General features: G+C 46.9%; 1 protein-coding gene across 1 annotated transcript in view; it reads right to left on the reverse strand.

Annotated features, from left to right (window-relative positions):
- DNAAF9 (dynein axonemal assembly factor 9) overlaps window positions 1-20,465 on the reverse strand; it is a 97,789-nt gene that overhangs the window by 63,124 nt on the left and 14,200 nt on the right. The window contains exons 3-9 of the mRNA XM_087935678.1: window positions 17,344-17,463; window positions 17,089-17,213; window positions 13,192-13,288; window positions 9,391-9,497; window positions 6,756-6,833; window positions 3,781-3,879; window positions 1,141-1,196 (exon numbers count right to left, since the gene is read on the reverse strand). Of these exons, the coding sequence (XP_087791804.1) occupies window positions 1,141-1,196; window positions 3,781-3,879; window positions 6,756-6,833; window positions 9,391-9,497; window positions 13,192-13,288; window positions 17,089-17,213; window positions 17,344-17,463 (682 nt within the window). The remainder of the gene's footprint in view (window positions 1-1,140; window positions 1,197-3,780; window positions 3,880-6,755; window positions 6,834-9,390; window positions 9,498-13,191; window positions 13,289-17,088; window positions 17,214-17,343; window positions 17,464-20,465) is intronic.

Consider the following 20,465-nt stretch of genomic DNA (forward strand, 5'->3'; position numbering starts at 1 on the left):
AGGAAGGAAGGAAGGAAGGAGGAAGGAAGGAAGGAAGGAGGAAGGAAGGAAGGAAGGAAGGAAGGAAGGAAGGAAGGAAGGAAGGGAAGGAAGGAAGGAGAGGATGATCAGCTGTGCCGGGATCTCCCTCACTGTCTTACTGCTTCACCCAGGAGGGAGGAAGGAAGGAAGGAAGGAGGAAGGAAGGAAGGAAGGAAGGAAGGAAGGAAGGAAGGAAGGAAGGAAGGAAGGAAGGAAGGAAGGAAGGAAGGAGAGGATGATCAGCTGTGCCGGGAACCCCCTCACTGTCTTACTGCTTCACCCAGGAGGAAGGAAGGAAGGAAGGAGGAATTTGACTTTGCTTATCAGAAGGTCACAAAAGGGGATCCCGTGATCCCGGGACATAGCAACAGTCATAAGTATGAGGCAGTTTGCCAAGCATCTGAATTTTGATCACGTGACCATTGGGAGATGCCGCAATGGTTGTAAGTGTGAGAAACGGTTTAAGTCCCCCTTTTTTCCCGCACTGAGGTTGTAACTTCGGTCACTAAACGAACTGTTGTAAGTCAAGGACCACCCGCGTTGTGAGGTAATTATTCGGAGTGGCAGGAAGCGCATTTTGAACCTAGAGCACCCATATTCGGCAGTTTTTTCCCTCAAGGAACAGGAATTCTGATTTAAGTACAGAAAAATTCACCTCAGGTTTAATTCCCTCCAAGCCTTCCCATAAAAAGGATTGGCTGCTAAGTGACACAAAGACCCCCCCATTTTTTTCTTTCTTTGCCAGAGACGCCCTGAAAGCTGCAATCAGACAAAATAATAACCATCCATTTCCAAGGTTATAACTGGATTGCAATTCCGAAACTCTTGTCGGCTAGCAAGGCAGAATTTATCGTTGAGTATACACCATCAGGCTTTGGAAAGATTGCCATAAATCTTACATTTTTACAGTCTTTTTCCTTTGGCTATTTGATGGAAGAAGACGAAGAAGAAGAAGAAAAAGGTTTTCGAAGGCTCAAGGTGCAAACTTCACCTCTGAGGTTGTAGCTCTATTATTATTGTCGTTGTTGTTGTTGTTGTTAGAGGACAAAACTAGAAATTATATTTGTGTGTTGATACTGACCTCGGGCGGCAAGGAAGTTATGGAAAGAAAAAAAATACCTGTTATCTGTTATATGGCTTGAAATCAACCCGTGGCTGAAGTAACTTCGGAATGGCTGCAGAGGGAGGGAGAAAACATTGATTATCGTGAAAATAAACAGGGAGGTTAAATGCCATATTTTCAATAAGACGTACCTAGCTTTTGGGGAGGAAGACAAGGGGAAAAAAAAATCCGCCGCCCAGCAATTTGCCTCCTTGCAGCAAACAGCAAAACAGAGTCCCCAAACCGGTAGTAACACCAGTTGAACCTCACCTCTGCTTCTGAGGTGGGTAAAAGGGAGACCCAGATTGCTGGGGGGGGGCAAGAGGCTGACTCCAAACCGCTTAGAGAGGGCTGGGAAGCACTGTGAAGGGTATATAAGCTAATTCTACTCTATTCTGCATTCTGCGTTCTATTCTATCCTATTCTATTCTATAGTTCTTATTCTATTCTATTCTATTCTATTCTATTCTATTCTATTCTATAGTTCCTATTCTATAGTTCTTATTCTATTCTATTCTATTCTATTCTATAGTTCTTATTCTAATCTATTCTATTCTATTCTATTCTATAGTTCTTATTCTATTCTATTCTATTCTATTCTATTCTATTCTATTCTATTCTATGTTCTTATTCTATTCTATTCTATAGTTCTTATTCTATTCTATTTTATAGTTCTTATTCTATTCAATTCTATTCTATTCTATTCTATAGTTCCTATTCTATTCTATTCTATTCTATAGTTCCTATTCTATTCTATTCTATTCTATTCTATTCTATTCTATAGTTCTTATTCTATTCTATTCTATTCTATTCTATAGTTCTTATTCTATTCTATTCTATTCTATTCTATTCTATTCTATTCTATTCTATTCTATTCTATTCTATAGTTCCTATTCTATTCTATTCTATAGTTCCTATTCTATAGTTCTTATTCTATTCTATTCTATTCTATTCTATTCTATTCTATTCTATTCTATGTTCTTATTCTATTCTATTCTATAGTTCTTATTCTATTCTATTTTATAGTTCTTATTCTATTCTATTCTATTCTATTCTATAGTTCTTATTCTATTCTATTCTATAGTTCCTATTCTATTCTATTCTACTCTACATTCTATTCTATAGTTCTTATTCTATTCTATTCTATTCTATTCTATTCTATTCTATTCTATTCTATTCTATGTTCTTATTCTATTCTATTCTATAGTTCTTATTCTATTCTATTTTATAGTTCTTATTCTATTCTATTCTATTCTATTCTATTCTATTCTATTCTATAGTTCTTATTCTATTCTATTCTATTCTATTCTATTCTATTCTATTCTATTCTATTCTATTCTATAGTTCCTATTCTATTCTATTCTATTCTATTCTATTCTATTCTATTCTATTCTATTCTACTCTACATTCTATTCTAGAGTTCTTATTCTATTCTATTCTATTCTATTCTATTCTATTCTATTCTATTCTATTCTATAGTTCTTATTCTATTGTATTCTATTCTATTCTATAGTTCTTATTCTCTTCTCTTCTCTTCTTCTAATCGATTTGATTGCCATGGTGGCACAGTACTTAGAGTGCAGTATTGCAGGCTAATTCTGCCCACTGCCAGGAGTTAGATCCTGGCTCAAGGTTTGACTCAGCCTTCCATCCTTCTAAGGTCGGTAAAATGAGGACCTAGATTGTTGTGGGGGGCAAGAGGCTGACTCTGCAAACTGCTTAGAGAAGGCTGGAAAGCACTGTGAAGCAGTATATAAGTCCAAGGGCTATTGGTTTTCCTTCCTTCCTTCCTTCCTTCCTCCCTCCCTCCCTCCCTCCCTCCCTCCCTTAATTCCCTTTCTCATTCTCCTTCCTGGTGGTGCAGTGGTTAGAATGCCCTATTGCAGGCTGATTCTGCTCACTGCCAGGAGTTCGATCCTGACCGTCTCAAAGTTAACTCAGCCTTCCGTCCTTCCAAGGGAGTTAAAAGGAGGATTGTTGGGGGCCGAGAGGCTGACTGTATAAACCACTTAGAGCTCAGGGCTCTAAAAGCACCATGAAGCGGCTTAAAAGCCCGAGTGCCGCTGCTATTCCTGCTGTTGTCCAAATGCCGGAATTCCCGCTGCCTCCAGCCCTGCGCCTGCCTGCCTGCTTCCATTGGGCGCCCTCCAAATCGCCTTCAGCCAGCCAGATGGATGCCTTTTTTGTTCTTGAAGAGAAAGGATGTTTACTCTCTGGCAGGGAAGGAGCCCGAAGGACTCGAAACGCACAACAAGCTTCACTTTGCAAAAGGAGGACCTGTGCGGCAAGGAAGCATCAGCAGTCCTCGACTTACGGCTTCTATTGAAACACCACCGCCCCAAATTTCCATTATTAAATGAGACAGTTGTTAAGGGAGTCTTCCCCCCCATTTTATGACCTTTGGGGCAGTTATTAAACGCGTTTTTGCAGTTGTCAAGTTAGTAATAGGGTTGTTAAGTGAATCTGGCTTCCCCATTTGACTAGGGATGCTGCAACGGTCGTAAGTGTGGAAAAGGGTCACTTTTTTTTTTTTTAACAGTGCCGTTGTTAAGTTCGAACGATCACTAAATGAATGCTGGCAAGTCGAGGACTATCTAGAACCAGATATGTAAATTGAAGTTTTTTTTTTTTTATTCCTCTGAAATTTGGCTCATTACCTCTCCTGTTTGGGATTCTGAGAGTTCCAGCATGAAAGGAATTTCGGTGTCGAAATTGGCAAAGAAGTTTGCCCACTGATGCTCAAAAGTCATCAAATCCTAGAAGAGAAACAAACAGGCTTTAATTCCACGAGCCAACATGAAGCCCCCAATAAAAAAAAAAAGATGGTGAGAGAAGGGGTCAAACATTTGCATTTATGAACAGGAGTAGAGTAGAGTAGAGTAGAGTAGAGTAGAGTAGATAGTAGAGTAGAATAGAATAGAATAGAATAGAATAGAATAGAATAGAATAGAATAGAATTCTTTATTGGCCAAGTGTGGTTGGACACATGTGGAATTTGTCTTTGGTGCAAATGCTCTCGGTGTACATAAAAGAAAAGATACATTCATCAAGAGTCAAGAATCATCAGGCACAACACTTAATAATAGACATAGGGTACAAATAAGCAATCAAATCACACTAGGAAACAGTCTATATAAATCGTAAGGATACAAGCGACAAAGTTACAGTCATACAGTCACAAGTGGGAGGGGATGGGCGATAAGGAGTGATGAGAAGAGTAATAGTGATAGTAGTGCAGATTTTGTAAATAGTGGGACAGTGTTGAGGGAATTATTTGTTTAGCAGAGGGATGGCTTTTGGGGAAAAACTCTCCTTGTGTTTAGTTGTTCTGGTGTGCAGGGCTCTATAGCGTCGTTTTGAGGGAAGGAGTTGAAACAGTTTACATCCGGGATGTAAGGGGTCTGTAAATATTTTCACAGCCCCCTTTTTGACTCCTGCAGTATATACAGGTCCTCCATGGAAGGCAAATTATGGAGGTGGAAAGAGCAAGGATAACCTGCTCCAAACATTTTGCAAAACAACTATAATAACCTGCTTCTTATCAGACTCTCAACTCAAGCAACTCGGGGTTCAATACAACAACGGTGAGTAAAACATTAAATAAATTGCATCAGCCTATCCTTTTGGCAGTAGCAGCTGCTGGTAACAGATTCCACTAAGCAGGGAAGGAGGAGTAAGACATCAAAAGAGAGAGGGAGAGAGAGAGAGAAAGAGCATGCAATTTGATATAACTTATTTATATCCCAGCTTTATCATTTTAAGACATAATTTAAGGCAGGAAACACTTGCCATATTCCTTCCTCCTCCTATTTTTCCAGGAGAGTGACTGGCTCAAAGTCACCCAACTCGGTTTCGTATCTGAGGTGGGGCTAGAACTCCCAGTCTCCTAGCGATTGGCCCAAAGTCAGCTAGCCATTTTTCATGTCTAAAGCACTCTAGAACTCCCCATCTCCTAGTTTCTAACCTGAACACTCAACCATTAGATCAACCTGGCCCCGAAGGGTCTCCTCCTTGATACGTGAAGGCTCGGCCTTGACCGAGGTCTTGTACAGGAATGGGGAAAGATTAGGCAGCGTTCCACCAACCTCGCCCTGCCCAGCTGAAAGCAATCCCTCCGATTTGATTTCAGCGAAAAACGGATTGGTTTCGGTTTGAGAAAAAAGACGTGTGCCCCTTAAGACAGGTCCACCACCCTGCCTATCCAATCGATTGCTTAATATGCCTCTTTTTGGAGAGGTTCCGCTAACAGACCCGAAACTTGCTCGGAAGGATGCTTCAGGGCAGAAATTATCTACACAAGCGTCTGTTTTTAAAATGATACCAACTGGCTGAAAGAAAAAAAGTGGATAAAATTCAGGCGACGGCCACTAGATGTCAGCAGAGGCCCAGGTTTCGACTCTCCCCATTTTCTCTAAAGAAAACCCCTCCACCATATTAAAAGCTAGAACGAAAAGCTTCTTGGAATCCGGAACGAACGCAGCTGGGAGCCCAAAACAAACCCAAAAAACGAAATGGAAAGAAGCCACAACACGGCAGGGAATGGAGATCTGAGCACAGCTCGCACACTGAACTCGAAAAGGGGCGCAGCGTATTTGGAGGAAACCAAAAACCCCAAAATACCCCACCCACTTTGCACGGGTGGCCTTTCACTTACCAAAACGTGAGGCAAAATTTCCACTGCAAAAAGCAAGACAGTGAAGTCAACTTTGCCCTATTTTGTGACCTTTCCTGACACACTTGTTAAGCGAGTGAACAAGGTGAGGAAATGAAATCTTGCTTCCCCCCTCGCCCTGTTGGCTTTGCTAACAAACAAAGCAATGGGTCATAAATAGGAGCCGGTGGCCAAACGCCGTGAATTTGGATCATGTAACCACGGTCGCTAAGAGTGAAAAACAGTCGTAAGTCACTTTTTTTTTCCCAGTGCCGTTTGTAACTTCGAAGGGTCACTAAATGAATGGTTTCTAAGTCAAGGACTGTCATTTTGCTTTCGGTGTGACGCTTTTAAATCGGCTTGTTTGAATGTTTACACTTTTACATTCGTTTGCCGGCGCTAACAGTAAAGCTTAAAATCCCCTTTATTTGCTGGAATGTTCCCTGGATCCAAAAGAACCAACGGCCTGATCACTGCCCGTGCCCCTTGGCAGAATAAGCCATGACCATCATCTTCTTCTTTTAATGACCCCATAATCCCTTGGGGGTGGGGGTCTGGGCAACTGAACGGAGTTAGCAGAGTGTTTTAATGGCCGGATGCCTTTCCTGTTACTAGTTCGGAGTTTTGTTCAGCAGATCTATTCTCAGTGTGTCCAGAGAAACACCGGCCTCTACTCAGGATCGAACTCTCAAAGCCTCCTGATTGTGAGGCGAGAGCTTCGCCTCTAGGCCACCACCGCACCACTCCAACAAGCCACGAACGTGCCCCAAACATTCTCAAATGCATCTGGGCGACAAACAGATGAGAGACCTGCTGCTCTCTGTGATCCCGGAACGGAGTCCATCTTGGAAGCCATTTTAGAACGAGGAACCATCGCTCTGCAGACTTTCCTCCTTGCCTGTCCACAGAACCACTCGGCTGATCGATGTTTTTATTTTTTATTCTAAATGACCCTCAGGAAAAAGACTCTGGACACTTTACCTCGTCAAGTAAGCTCTCCAAAGAATTGGGATCCACTTTACTGTAGGCCTTCCAGAGATCCAGACTGACGTCCATCAGCTGCGAAGAGAAAGATCAAGTCGGAGGCGGCCTAGAGGCATGGAAGGCGGGGGAGGAGGCAGGGGGCAGCCTAGGCCAGGGATGGCGAACCTTGTTGTTGTGGTGCGTTGAAAGTGAGCATGCGCCGGCACCCACAATGCAATGCCCCCCACGTCCCCCCATGCATGTGCGTGCAATACCCCTGCCCCACCCTCTTTCCTGCACTGTGCATATGTGCGCCTTCCAGCTGATTTTCGGCTGGAGGGAAGCCTCTGCGGCCTTTGGAGGCCGAAAAACAGGCCTGTTTCGGCACTTCCGGTATTTCAGGAAGGCCCATTTTTCGGCCTCCTAAGGCCGCAGAGGCTTCCTTCCAGCCTCCGGGAAGGCGAAAACAGCCTCAAATGGGCCGAAAATTGTCCAAGAGGCACGCATATGCACAGTGCAGGTCAATTTGGCTAGGGTTCACGTGCCATACAAATGGTTCTGCGTGCCGCCTGTGGCACAAGTGCCATAGTTCCGCCATCACGGGTCTAGGCCACAGTGGTGGGATACAACTTTTTTTAACCACTGGTTCTGGGCGCGGGGCTTGGTGGGCGTGCTTTGCGCGCGCGCACATAGGGCTTGCTGCTGACCTTCTCTTGCAATCCTGCCCTCGCCCTACATCTTCAACAGCTGACACGCGTCAATTTGCTGTGCCGCGTGAAGCCGCTGAGCTTCAAAAACCAGGAAATAAAGATCAGGATAGAGCCAGGGCAGGTAGGCAGGCCGGCCCAGCAGCGGATTGTTGGAGCGAACCAGTTCCCTCACAGATGATCCTCGGAGCTACCGTTTCGGCTGAACCGGGCCGAACCGGTGGGATACCACCACTGTTAGGCAGGGCTGGCAAACGGGATTGGAAAGGTCGTAAAATGGGCAAAACTCACGTAACAAATGCATCACTTAGCAACATAATTGTTGGGCTCAATTGGGGCCTCAAGTCAAGGACTAGTTGTACAAGTCTAAGGCAGGGATCTGCAACCTTAAACACTCAGAGCCCATTTGGGCCCAGTTTTCCACAGGGAAAAAAAAACACAGCGGGAGCCACAAAACCTGGTTGGGTGTGGTCAACGTGATGTCACTCACTCCCGCTTAGTCACATGACCCCCCCCCACCCCATTAACCTGCTTTCCAGCTCCATTCTCCTGGGCAGGGCAACCAAAGGAGTCCCAGCCAATCAGCTGGGGACTCAGAAGGGGGGCATCAATGGGGGTGGGGCCAGAAGATAGATGGGGGCAGGGCCAGTCAGAGGTGGGATTGGCCAGTTCCCCCAACTACTCCTAATTTCCACTACCGGTGGTTTTCCAGAACCGGTGAGAACCTGCCAAATACCACCTCTGCCAGGGCAGGGCGCTACCTCAGGAACCTGCTTCCATGGACCCTTTGTGGGGATGAGTGTTGTGAACCCCGACACAGCTACCGCACAGTTGGCATCTTGCATTTTTTATCTTTCCCCAACACACACATCAAGGACACCCACGAGATGAAAGCTTTCAAAATGCAAAAGGGTGATTGTTGGGGTGCTGGAAAGTGGGGTGCCTGATTCTTGTTCTGACCAAGGCTTCCTGAGACAGTAACCATCACACGCTGTTTCCAAAAACCCCTTTTCAAAAAAAATTTCAACGGCCGTGAATTATCTGCATTCGCAGCCCCGTAATGAGTCCCAAAGAGTTTGTGAATAGTCCAACGGAAATCTGCCACAGTCCTTCGGGATAAGGCTGATAAGCACCCACCTTTATCTCCCTTGAAATGCTGCCAACGGCTAAATTGCCAATTAGTTGTACAAGGCCAAAACAGAGCACAAATTCAACCCCGAGTTTCAGAGTTTAAATCGATCAGAACGAACAAAGTTGCTTCCTGCAAAGGCTCCTGTCCCTTTGCTCCTCCTTTATGTCTTATGGGAGGACCAATCACCTCCAAGCCTTATTCCCAAGTCGCCCCTTTTGTCTTAATTGTTCTTGCCTTCTGGCAGCTCTGCGCAAGCGCACACTGAGAACAGGCTCCCCTTGTTCCTCTGCCTCGCTGATGTCAGATTCTGGAGGCTCCAGAGTCGGTACATCACTCCCAGATGGCCCTGGCCCCATGTCTGTTTCGGATGCAGATCCCTCGTCCGAGTCCTGCCCAGACTCCAGGACTGGCCCATGTTCCTTCCCACTGCCCGACTCTACTGCCAGCTTTGCAGGCCGCCAGCGGACCACAATTCTCACCCCATCCCTCTCACATGCCCAGGTCAGCTGGTTTAGAGGCTGCAGCCAAGGCCATAGCTCCTAGAAAAACCTTCTAGAGCAGAGGAAAAACAGGCCAAAGGAAGACAGAGAGCCTCGGACAAAGAATTTGACGGGGCTCTGAAGGGCTCCAAGATGGCTGACAATAGTGCAATGGCACACCAGCTTCCTCACGAAGCCATGCAACAGGACCAGTTGGCAGATACTAGGCAGTAGTTGATAGCCTGGTCACCAAGTGGCTCAGTTAATCAAGAGTCCTGGACGCACCCTGGGTGGTCAAGGGTGGTCATAACCCGAGACGTCCCTTCGGTTCTTACCTCGTATTTCATGGTGAAGAAGCCATCCCCGCCGATGCCTTCCAGCGCAAACGCTTGCACGATGGGCCATTTCTCCACCACAAACATGTCGAAGATCTGCAGGTGACCTGCAAGACACCAAAAGCAGATTTTTTTGGGGGTGGTGGTGGCATTTTTGCGACGGTTTCCTCCACTTACAACCATTCGTTGAGGGACAGACCGAAGTTGAAATGGATCGGATGGATCTTGACAGGCTAGAACCGTGATGGCGAACCTATAACATGTGCGCCACAGGTAGCACGCAGAGCCACTTGTGTGGGCATGCGAGCCGCAGCCAAACGTACCTGCAATGCACATGCGCGCGCCTCCCAGCTTATTTTCGGCCGGTTTGAGGCTGTTTTCGCCCTCCCGAAGGCTCGAGGGAAGCCTCTGCAGCCTCAGGAGGCCGAAAAACAGGCCCGTTTTGACAGTTCTGGTATTTCCAGAAGGCCCGTTTGTCTCGCCTCATCCTTCTTTTCATCAAACTAGACATGCCCAGTTCCTGCCCCCGTTCTTGATATGTTTTATCCTCCAGTCCCCTAATCCAGGGGTCTCCAACCTTGGGCCCTTTAAGACTTGAGGAGTTCAACTCCCAGAGTTCCTCAGCCAACCTTGGGAGTTGAAGTCCCCAAGTCTTAAAGGGGCCAAGGTTGGAGACCCCTACCCTAATCATCTGTGTTGCTCTTCCCTGTAGAGGTAGTCTTCGACTTACAACTGTTCCTTTAACGACCATTCACTGGAAAAAGTGACTTGTGACCAATTTCCCCCACTTACAACTCTTGTAGTGTCCCCATGGCCATATGATCAAAATTCAGACGCTTGGCAACCAGTTCATACTTATGACGGTCGCAGAGTCCCGCGATCCCTTTTTGGCCACGTTCCAACGAGCAAAGTCAAGGGGGAATCCAGGTTCGCCATGTGAGTAACCTAACAAACGCAACGTTTCACTTAACAACGGCAGCAAGGGAAGTCGTAAAATGGAGCAAAACTCACTTAAGAAACGCTTATTAGCAGCGTACATTTTGGATTCCGCTACAGTCGTAACTCAAGGATTGCTGTACACTTCCTAGAGCTAACTCAAGAAACCTACAGAGTTCTGCTTTCTTGTTTAATTTAATTTAATTTGAGGGTCCCACCCCTGAGGGAGATACACCTGGCGGGACCCAGAAGCAGGGCCTTCTCCGTGGCGGCTCCCTCTCTCTGGAACATCATCCGCCCAGAGATTAAAATGGCCGCCACTCTAACACTCTTCCGGAAGGCGCTGAAGTCCTGTTTTTTTCAGTGGGCCGGCGGAGCCCAGAGAAGGATGGATCCCATCAACTGGCTAGTGTGATCTGCTGTCGTCGGGGCGGCGGTTGGGGAAGAGTTGGTTTTTGATTTTTTTTTTTTCATTTTGTTTTGTTGGTTGTTTTCCCAAATTTTGTTCTATTATACTTTACTAATTTACTTGATTCTTTTTTGTTCGTTCTTATTGTCTTTATTTTTTTGTTTTAAATATGGTTTTTACATTGTGTAAGCCACCTCTCGAGTTGCCCCGGGCGAATAGGCGGCATTGTCAATCAAATAAATTAATTAATTAAAAAGAATAAATAAACCAATAATATTCCTTATTGCCTAACATTCTAAATATTCTATTTTTGTATTTCATCATCCAGCCATTGATAGAAAAGGTCCCAAATTATATAAAATTGTTTATCTTCTTGCTCTCTAATTTCAAACTGTTTGTACATAAGTACGGATGAGGGCTGATGTTTTTATGTTTTGTCTGTTTGTTTGTTAACAAAAACAATAAAATTGTTTTCAAAAAAAAATAATAATAAACGAGGACGCAGAGGCTTGCATGTTTCTTGCATCAGCTGGCTTTGGCTAATCTCAGCAACCCGTTCTCTGCCCCCTCCGCCTTCACAGTCGCTGCTAACAATCCTGGCATCCCGTCATTCACAGGAAACCAAGAGTCCTTTCTGTTCTAAAAAAAGAAAGCTACATTCTCATCCACCATCCTAATAAAAGAATCTGTTATTTCCTCGCATAAAAGGAGATCTCAATGCTCTCGTGCAAAGCACAAGGGATCCATTGTCTTTCAATTTTACAGGGTGTGATTAACACAAATTGAGGCAGGCGCTCAAATTACTCACATCGGAGACAACGACGACGCGCGGATGGATTTTCCTTGAAGGCCCCACGAAAATGAACACCAAAAGCTAATGCAGGCAAGTGCTCGAATTACGACGACAGTAAGGCCCAACATTGATGCGGCCAACCGAGCGAGACGGTTGTTGAGTGAGTTTTGCTCCGTTTTGTGACCGTCCTTGCCACCGTTGTTAAGCGAAACACTGCTGTCGTTAAGCGATTCTGGCTCCCCCCTGGACTTTGCTTCTCAAAAGGTCGCAAATTGGGGGGGGGGATCGCAAGAGCCCGGGACGCTGCAACCGTCGTAAATAGGACCCGGTGGCCCAAGTGCCTGAATTTTGATTGCGTGAATATATGGAGATGCTGTAGCGGTCGTTAAATGTGAAAAATGGTCGTAAGTCGTTTTTTTTTCCAATGCTGCTGTAACCGGGGGTGTGGTTCCATTTTTTTAAACAACCGGTTCTGTGGGCGTGGCTTGGTCATGTGACTGGGTGGGCGTGGCTGGGTGGGCATGTGGCTGAGCGGGTCAAAAGGGAGAAACTCACTTTAATAATGCTCTTGGAGCAGGGGGCTGGACTAGCTGACCTCTGAGGTCACTTCCAGCCTTGGATGGCTGTGCTGTTTCAAAGCATCCCCTGAAGCTTCATCTAGTGCCGGGGCTTGTGATCCTTCCTTCCTTCCTCTCCTTTTTCCCTCCCTCCCTCCCTCCCTCCCTCTATCCATCCATCCAGCCGTATCTTATTCACTTTTCCTTCCTTTCCCCCTTTCTCCCTTCTCTTTCTTTCTCTCTCCCTTCCCTCCCTCCCCCCTCTCTTTCTTTTCTTTCTTTTCTTTCTCCCTTCCCTTTCTTTCTCTCACCTCTCTCCCTCCCTCTCTCCCTCCCAACCTCCCTTTCTTTCTTTCTTTTCTTTCTTTCTTTCTTTCTTTTTCTTTCTCTTTCTTTCTCTCTCCTTTCCCTTCTTTTCTCCCTCTCTCTCTCTCTTTTCTTTCTTTTTTTCTTCCTTTTCCTTCCCTTTCTTTCTCCCATCCCTCTCCTCTCCCTCTTTCTTTCTTTCTTTCTTTCTTCTTTCTTCTTTCTTTCTTTCTTTCTTCTTTCTTTCTTTCTTTTCTTTCTTTTTCTTTCTTCTCTTTCTTTCTCTCTTTTCTTTCTCCCATCCCTCTCTCCATCCCACCCTCTTTCTTTCTTTCTTTCTTTCTTTCTTTCTTTCTTTCTTTCTTTCTTTCTTCTTTCTCTCTCTCTCTCTCTTTCTTTCTTTCTCTTTCCTTCTTTCCTTTCTATCCACCCACGCCTCATTTTGGGCCTAGCAAACCTCCCCTGCACTTACCTGGGAGCCAAAATCAGGGGCCTGGGGACTCCTGGGAGAGGAGGGGCAAGGCCAGCTGGTCTTCAGAACTGCTAGTTCGGTGAACCAGAGGTAAAATTAACGACCGGTTCACTCAACTTGGCCACTTTAAGACTTGTGGACTTCAACTCCCAGAATTCTCCAGCCAGCTCTCTGCTGGGAGCTGAAGTCCACAAGGCTTCAAGTCGTCAAGTTTGGGGCAGGGGGTGGGTGGGAAACCCTGCTCTGAAAGGTCATTAAGTGAACTGTTGTAAATTGAGGATTACCCCAGAGTCTGGTTTAAAAGGATTGGGTTTTTCCTCTAACCTACCTTGGGAGCTGAAGGGGATGCCAATCCGGCTGCAATCTCGAACCATATCCACGAAGCTGGAAATTTTAAATTCTTCGGCTGACTCTTCATCTTCATACTAATATAAAACGAGAAGAAGGGAAAGAATCTTCTGAAAACGAAGAAAGTGCCAGCAGTTCCGGTGGCTTTTTCGTGCCCTCAAAAACTCCGTTTAAGCTTCCAGCGGCTAAAAAAAGGCTGCAGTTTAGGATCGGCTGTTCCTGCAAAATAGAAATTCTAGTACAGGCAAGCCCTTGACTGGACAACCACGACTGAGCAAACAAAATTTATGCTGCTCAGCGCGACAGTTGTTAAGTGAGCTTTGCCCCATTTAATGGCCCTTCCTCCTCCTATTATTCCCCATAACAACAACCCTGTGAGGTGAGCTTGGGCTGAGTGGGTGAGACTGGCCCAAAGTCACCCAGCTGGCTTTCATGCCTATAGCAGAACTAGAACTCCCAGTCTCCTAATGATTGGTCCAAAGTCACCCAGCTGGCTTTCATACCTATGGCAGAACTAGCAGAACTAGAACTCCCAGTCTCCTGGGGATTGACACAAAGTCACCCAACTGGCTTTTGTGCCTAAGGCAAAACTAGAACTCCCAAGTCTCCTGGGGATTGGCCCAAAGTCACCCAACTGGCTTTTGTGCCTAAGGCAAAACTAGAACTCCTAATCTCCTGGGGATTGGCCCAAAGTCACCCAACTGGCTTTCATGCCTAAGGCAAAACTAGAACTCCCAGTCTCCTAGTGATTGGCCCAAAGTCACCCGGCTGGCTTTCAACTAGAACTCAATGCCTCCTGGTTTCTAGGCTAACACCTTAACTACTACATCAGACCTCTTTCTTTCTTTCTTTCTACTGGGTAGAATACGGCAAGCAAGACATTTTCTGTTCCCCAAAGTAAAAAAAAATAGTTTTGCAAGCACTCAAAAGCCGGCCCAGGTTGAATTACGGGAAGGACGCCTTCGTCCCGGCCACTCTCCGATGGCGCCGTCTCCCTGCTTCCAAACCCTCAGATTCCTGCCAGAGACACAGCCCGGTTGCCCCCTTTGAATCCTCAAATTTCGGAGCGGAGCTGAACCCGAGCTTTTCCTTTTCCAAAGAAAACCAACCCCCCCGAAACAAAGGCACCTGAAATCCAGCTTCTGCCTGTTTCCCAAACCCCGAACGCTGGATGGTGAACGCTGCCGAGCTCGATTCGCAATAAAATTAAAATGGAAAGGAAAAGGACTTTGCAGAATTTGTTGAGAGGGCGGCAATAACCGAGCAGGGCTTTGGCTCTCTGCCGAAGAGGCTATGAGTGATTTTCAAAGGCGCGTCGGAGGGTTTTTCATAAGCCCTCTCCAATTTAAAAGCCGTGCCGATTGTACTCCGGGCGCCTCTATTTCACAGATGCCAAAAAAAAAAAAAAAAAAACCCCATCGACGAATTCAGTTTACGGCGTCCCTCGCATTTTATTATCCAAAGCGGCTCCCACTCGGGGCTGGTGGCCCGAAGGCCGGGAAAGGAACGAAGCGCAAAAAGAACAGCAGAAACAAGCTTTGGACCAAAATTTGACGTTTTCAAAGCCCGGTTGGGGGACGCCAACTCCCCCGCGAAGGCCTGAAACGTCTCCAAAATGAAAAGACTCAAATGGCACAGAAGTGGCCAGTTGGAGAGGACTTGGAAAGCCGCAATTCGGCAGGCCGAGAGACGAAGCTGGATGGGTATAAGACACCGTGAAATTATAGAAGGCTAACTCGATAACTCGTCCTTCGCTACGAAACGATGGGGGTCGGGCTTCGTTTTTGGGGAGGGAAATAAGGGAGGGGGAAAAATTCTGCCTCTGCCTACCAGCATCCATCGGTATTCGTCTGGCTAGCGTCCTGTTCACTGTGTGAGAGAGTGGAGGGCTGTTTGGAAACTGAAAGAGTATTTGCTGTGCGAGCAAGAAGGAGACGGCAAGGAGCCTGGGCGTGGCTTAGCTCAACTGTTCTGTACTAAAGCTGCTTGGTGCTATGAAACTGAAACAGAAACTCCTGTGCTTGTGTTTTGTCTTTGGAAGAGATTTCTTCCCAGGTGGGGAGGGAGAATAGAACTCCTCTGCATCAGATAATAATAATAATAATAATAATAATAATAATAATAATAATAATAATAATAATAATACTCTGATGGTCATTTTGAAGAATCCTTTCTTAGTGAGCACGTAGAAGCCAAGAGGAACCTAAGTGCCCAACTTCAAGTTGGTGGGCTCTACGGTTCCAGAGGGCGTCCAGAGCGCAGGGGAGGCCATTTCCCCCCTCCCAGAGGCCCGAGGGAAGCCTCCGGATTCTGGGGAAGGCGCAAAACGGCCCTCCTGGAAGTTCCGGTAGGCCACACCCACCATGGCCACGCCCACCCAGCAATTGGGCAGCGAACCGGTCGCTACATCCCTGAGCCTGACCAATATGAATGTAATACAGGTAAGTCCTCGGCTTACAGCCATTCATTTAGTGACCATCCGAACTTACGACGGCACTGGAAAAACAAGCGGCTTAGGACCCTTTTCCACACTGAACGACCATGGCAGCTTCCTGGTGGTCACAATGATCAACGTTCAGATGCTCAGCCACTGGCTCCTATTGATGAGAGTTGCAGGGTCCCGGGGTTATGCAAACCCCCTTTTGCAACCTTCTGCCAACCAAAGGGAAATGGGGGAGCCAGATTCACTTAACAACCGGGTTACTAACTTTTAAAAAACTGCAATGATTCACTTAACGAATGTGGCAAGAAGCAGCACTTGGCAATAACACTTATGTGCCGCTTCACAGTGCTTTTACAGCCCTCTCTGAGTGGTTTGCAGGGTCAGTCTCTTGCTCCTTCCTTCCTTCCTTCCTTCCTGTCTTCCTTTTTTCTTTTCCTTCCTTCCTTCCTTCCTTTCCTTCCTGCCTGCCTTTCCTTCCTTCCTTTTCTCTTTTCCTTCCTTCCTTCCTTCCTTCCTTCATTCATTCCTTCCTTCCTGCCTTGCCTTCCTTCCTGCCTTTTTTCTTTTCCTTCCTTCCTTCCTTCCTTCCTTCCTTCCTTTTTTCCTTCCTTCCTTCCTTCCTTCCTTCCTTCCTTCCTTCCTTCCTTCCTTCCTTCCTTCCTTCCTTCCTGCCTGCCTTCCTGCCTTGCCTTGCCTTCCTTCCTTCTCATTTAGACTTATATACCCCTTCCCAGTGCTTCCCAGCCCTCTCTAAGCGGTTTACACAGTCAGCCTCTTGCCCCCCAATCTGAGTCCTCATTTTACCGACCTCAGAAGGACGAGTCAACCTTGAGCCAGTCAGGAAGGAGAAAGAGAAAGAGAAGTAAGAGAAGGAGGGAAGGAGTGAGGAAGGGGAAGGAAGGAAGGAAGGAAGGAAGGAAGGAAGGAAGGAAGGAAGGAAGGAAGGAAGGAATAGCAACAGCATTTACATGCCACTTCACAATGCTTCCCAGCCCTCTCTAAGTCAGCCTCTGGCCCTCAACAATCTGGGTCCTCGTTTTACCCACCTCGGAAGGATGGAAAGCTGAGCTAACATTGAGCCTGGTCAGAGTCAAACTGCCAAACTGCAGGCAGCCAGCAGTCAGCAGAAGGAGCCCGCAGTACTGCACTCTCACCACTGCACCAACGGATGGGGCAATACACACTTCACAAATATCTCGCTTAGCAACAAAAACTCTGTAGTCGTAACTCAAGCGAGTACCTGTAAGGTTCAGTTAAAAGATTCTGGGCAACATTGCAAACGACGGTGGGCGGTGTTAAGAGACGTGGACTTCAACGCCCAGAGAATTCCCCCGCCAGACCGCTGAAATCCTGCGCAGGAAGTCCAAACTTTCTCACTCCGCAACCCACCCACCCCACCCCGGTTCTTCCTCAGTTTGTGGCTCCCCAGCTCACCTCCGTCTCCGTCAGGCAGTGGAAATGCAGGTTTCTCCAAAACGCCACGTTGGGGAGAAGGTAATTGTAGTTGACCGGGTTGCAGTAGAGATGGACGCTGTCCGGCTTCACCAGCAGGATCACATCTGCAAAAATAAAGCAAGCGGTCGTAAGAAGAGGGACTCGTCAGGAGTGGGGGAAGGGGCCAAGCATCGCCGGTGACCAGGAAGAGAGGTTCATTCCAGCCTTTGGGGTTCGGGGGCAGCTCCCTCTTACCGTCCAGGACTTCTTCGGGGAATCCTGCCCTCTCAAACTCGTTGTTGTTCTGGCTGTACAAGTCGAAGAGGAGATAGTTGGCGAGCTCCCGGCAGCCTTCGTTGTACCGACTATCAATTCCTGCAAACAAACAAACGAACAAAAAACCCAGGATATTTAGAGAACAAGGTACTGGGGGATGTTATTTGTTGTTTGGGTTCAGGGGGGGCCCGACTGCTCAGGAAGTCCCGAGAGAAGAAAATATCGGCAGCGTCTTGCAGACGTTTCGCGACCCAACTGGGTAACATTATCAGTGCTGCAAGATTGCAGGGAGGAAGGAGAGGAGGAGGACTGTGGGGTCCTTGATGCTCTCTGAGCTTGGTGGTTTTCTTGCAGACGTTTCACCGCCCATCTCGATAACATCGTCAGTGCTAGAAGGGAGGGGGGTTTGCAGAGAGGAAGGAGGAGGAGGAGGAGGAGGACTTGGTGCTCTCTGAGCTTGGTTGCTTTCTTGCAGACGTTTTGTGACCCAACTGCGTCACATTATCAGTGTTAGAAAGCAGGAAACAGCTTAATCAAGAGGTGCAAACAGCCTAATGAAGGAACCACTAGAACCACCCATCAACGCCGATAGTGAAAGCCACTTGAATCTAAAGAGAGAGTAGACGCTGCTCCCTTGTAGCACTGATGTTGTTACCTAGTTGGGTCATGAAACGTCTGCAAGAAAACCACTAAGCTCAGAGAGCACCAAGGACCCCACAGTCCTTCCTCCTCCTCCTCCTCCTCCTCTTCCTCTTCCCTGCACACCTACTGCTTTCTAGCACCGATGATGTTACCTAGTTGGGTCATGAAACGTCTGCAAGAAAACCACGAAGCTCAGAGAGCACCAAGGACCCACAGTCCTTCCTCCTCCTCCTCCTCTTCCTCTTCCCTGCACACCTACTGCTTTCTAGCACCGATGATGTTACCTAGTTGGGTCATGAAACGTCTGCAAGAAAACCACGAGCTCAGAGAGCACCAAGGACCCACAGTCCTTCCTCCTCCTCCTCCTCCTCCTCTTCCTCTTCCCTGCACACCTACTGCTTTCTAGCACCGATGATGTTACCTAGTTGGGTCATGAAACGTCTGCAAGAAAACCACGAAGCTCAGAGAGCACCAAGGACCCGACAGTCCTTCCTCCTCCTCCTCTTCCTCTTCCCTGCACATCTACTGCTTTCTAGCACCGATGATGTTACCTAGTTGGGTCATGAAACGTCTGCAAGAAAACCACCAAGCTCAGTGAGCACCAAGGACCCGACAGTCCTTCCTCCTCCTCCTCTTCCTCTTCCCTGCACACCTACTGCTTTCTAGCACCGATGTTGTTACCTAGTTGGGTCATGAAACGTCTGCAAGAAAACCACTAAGCTCAGAGAGCACCGTTGCTTTTAAGTTAAAAATTTTTTTTCAGTGCTGTTGAACGTTTTAAAATGTGTGGATTTCAACTCCCAGAATTCCCCAGCCAGGATGGCAAAAGACCCTTCATGTTGTCTACGTTTCCAACACAAATCTGCAGTGCCCTTACACATTCTAGATAATTTTTCTGGAGCTATACATCCTTTGGGAGAAACTCTCTTTTAAAATTTTAATATGTCGGCTTCATTCGACCGTATGCTTTCCCACTGCTCCAACAAGAGGAGTCCAAATTTCTTAGCAATAAGAGGGTATGCTTCAGTGATGGGATTCCACATTTTTTTACTACTGATTCTGTGGACGTGGCTTGGTGGGCGTGGCAGGGGAAGGATATACTGCAAAATCCCCCTTCCTTCCCCACCCCACTAACCTGCTTTCCAGCTCCGTTCTCCTGGGCAGGGCAACCAAAGGAGACCCAGCCCATCAGCTGGGACTCAATGGGAGACAGGCAAGAGATGGGGGTTGGCGGGGCCAGTCAGAGGCGGGATTGGCCGGTTCTCCAAACTACTCACAATTTCCGCTACCGGTTCTGTAGAACCGGTCCGAACCGGCTGCATATACCACCTCTGATAGAAATATATTAGCCACTCTAGATATGACACGGTGATCTTAGCCGCTCTGGATATGATGCAACTTAGCCATTTAAAAGATGGTTTCGGGATAGCCCTTGTTTAGGAAAAGACGCGGCTAACATCGATCGGAGCAGCCAGACAATTTTGTCCCCATCAAGAGCGAATTAATTGCGGGTGCGGTTTTGCAAGGAGTTTACACCTTAGAAAGGCAGCCGGTGCCAGCAGGATGCGTTTCATTCAACCCCTCCCAGGATGCCAGGGCGTTAATTTGCTTCTGTTGACTTCGGAGTGACTTTGTTGCATCACTGAGACAAGGAAGATTTTGATGCAACGTGACTCCACCAAACAGCCCAACTGGAGACGCCGAGCCGAGTGTTTGCAATACGGGCCGGGTTTCTGTTCGACCGTCAAACGTGGCACCTTGGAAAAAAGGGGTGCGGTTTGATCTCCGTGGTATTGAAGTGCGTAAGGCTGTTGTCCAGAGGAACTACCCGCTCTCCGTCTGGATCCGTTACTGTTCCTTCATCTGGAGGAGGTTGTAAGTAGAGCTAAACTGCATTCAGTTTTGGTCACCGTGATGTAAAAACAGATGTTGAGACTCTTTCAAAGAAGAGCGGGAAAGAAGAGAAGGGAACTGGAGGCAAAAACATACGAAGAACGGTGGCAGGAAACTGGGCCGGTCTAGTTTGATGAAGAGAAGGACTAGGGGTGACATGATAGCAGTAAGCCAGTATTTGAGGGGCTGCCCCAAAGAAGAGGGAGTCAAGCTCTTCTCCAGAGCCCCAGAGGGCAGGACAAGAAGCAACGGATGGAAACTCATCCAGGAGAGAAGCAACTTAGAAATAAAGAGACATTTCCTGACAGTCAGAACAATTAACCAGTGGAACAACTTGCCTCCAGAACTTGTGAATGCTCCAACACTGGAAGTTTTTAAAAAGATGTTGAATAATCATTTCTCTGCACACCAGAACAACTAGACACAAGGAGTTTTTTCCCGAATGCCATCACTCTGCTAAACAAATAATTCCTCCAACACTGTCCAACTATTTACAAAGTTTGCACTACTATTACTGTTAATCTTCTCATCGCTCCTTATCTCCCATCCCCTCCCACTTGGGACTC

The sequence above is a fragment of the Pseudonaja textilis genome, chromosome 6, assembly GCF_049901715.1.
Source record: "Pseudonaja textilis isolate UNSWEBS1 chromosome 6, rPseTex1.2, whole genome shotgun sequence".
Classification (NCBI taxonomy): domain Eukaryota; kingdom Metazoa; phylum Chordata; class Lepidosauria; order Squamata; family Elapidae; genus Pseudonaja; species Pseudonaja textilis.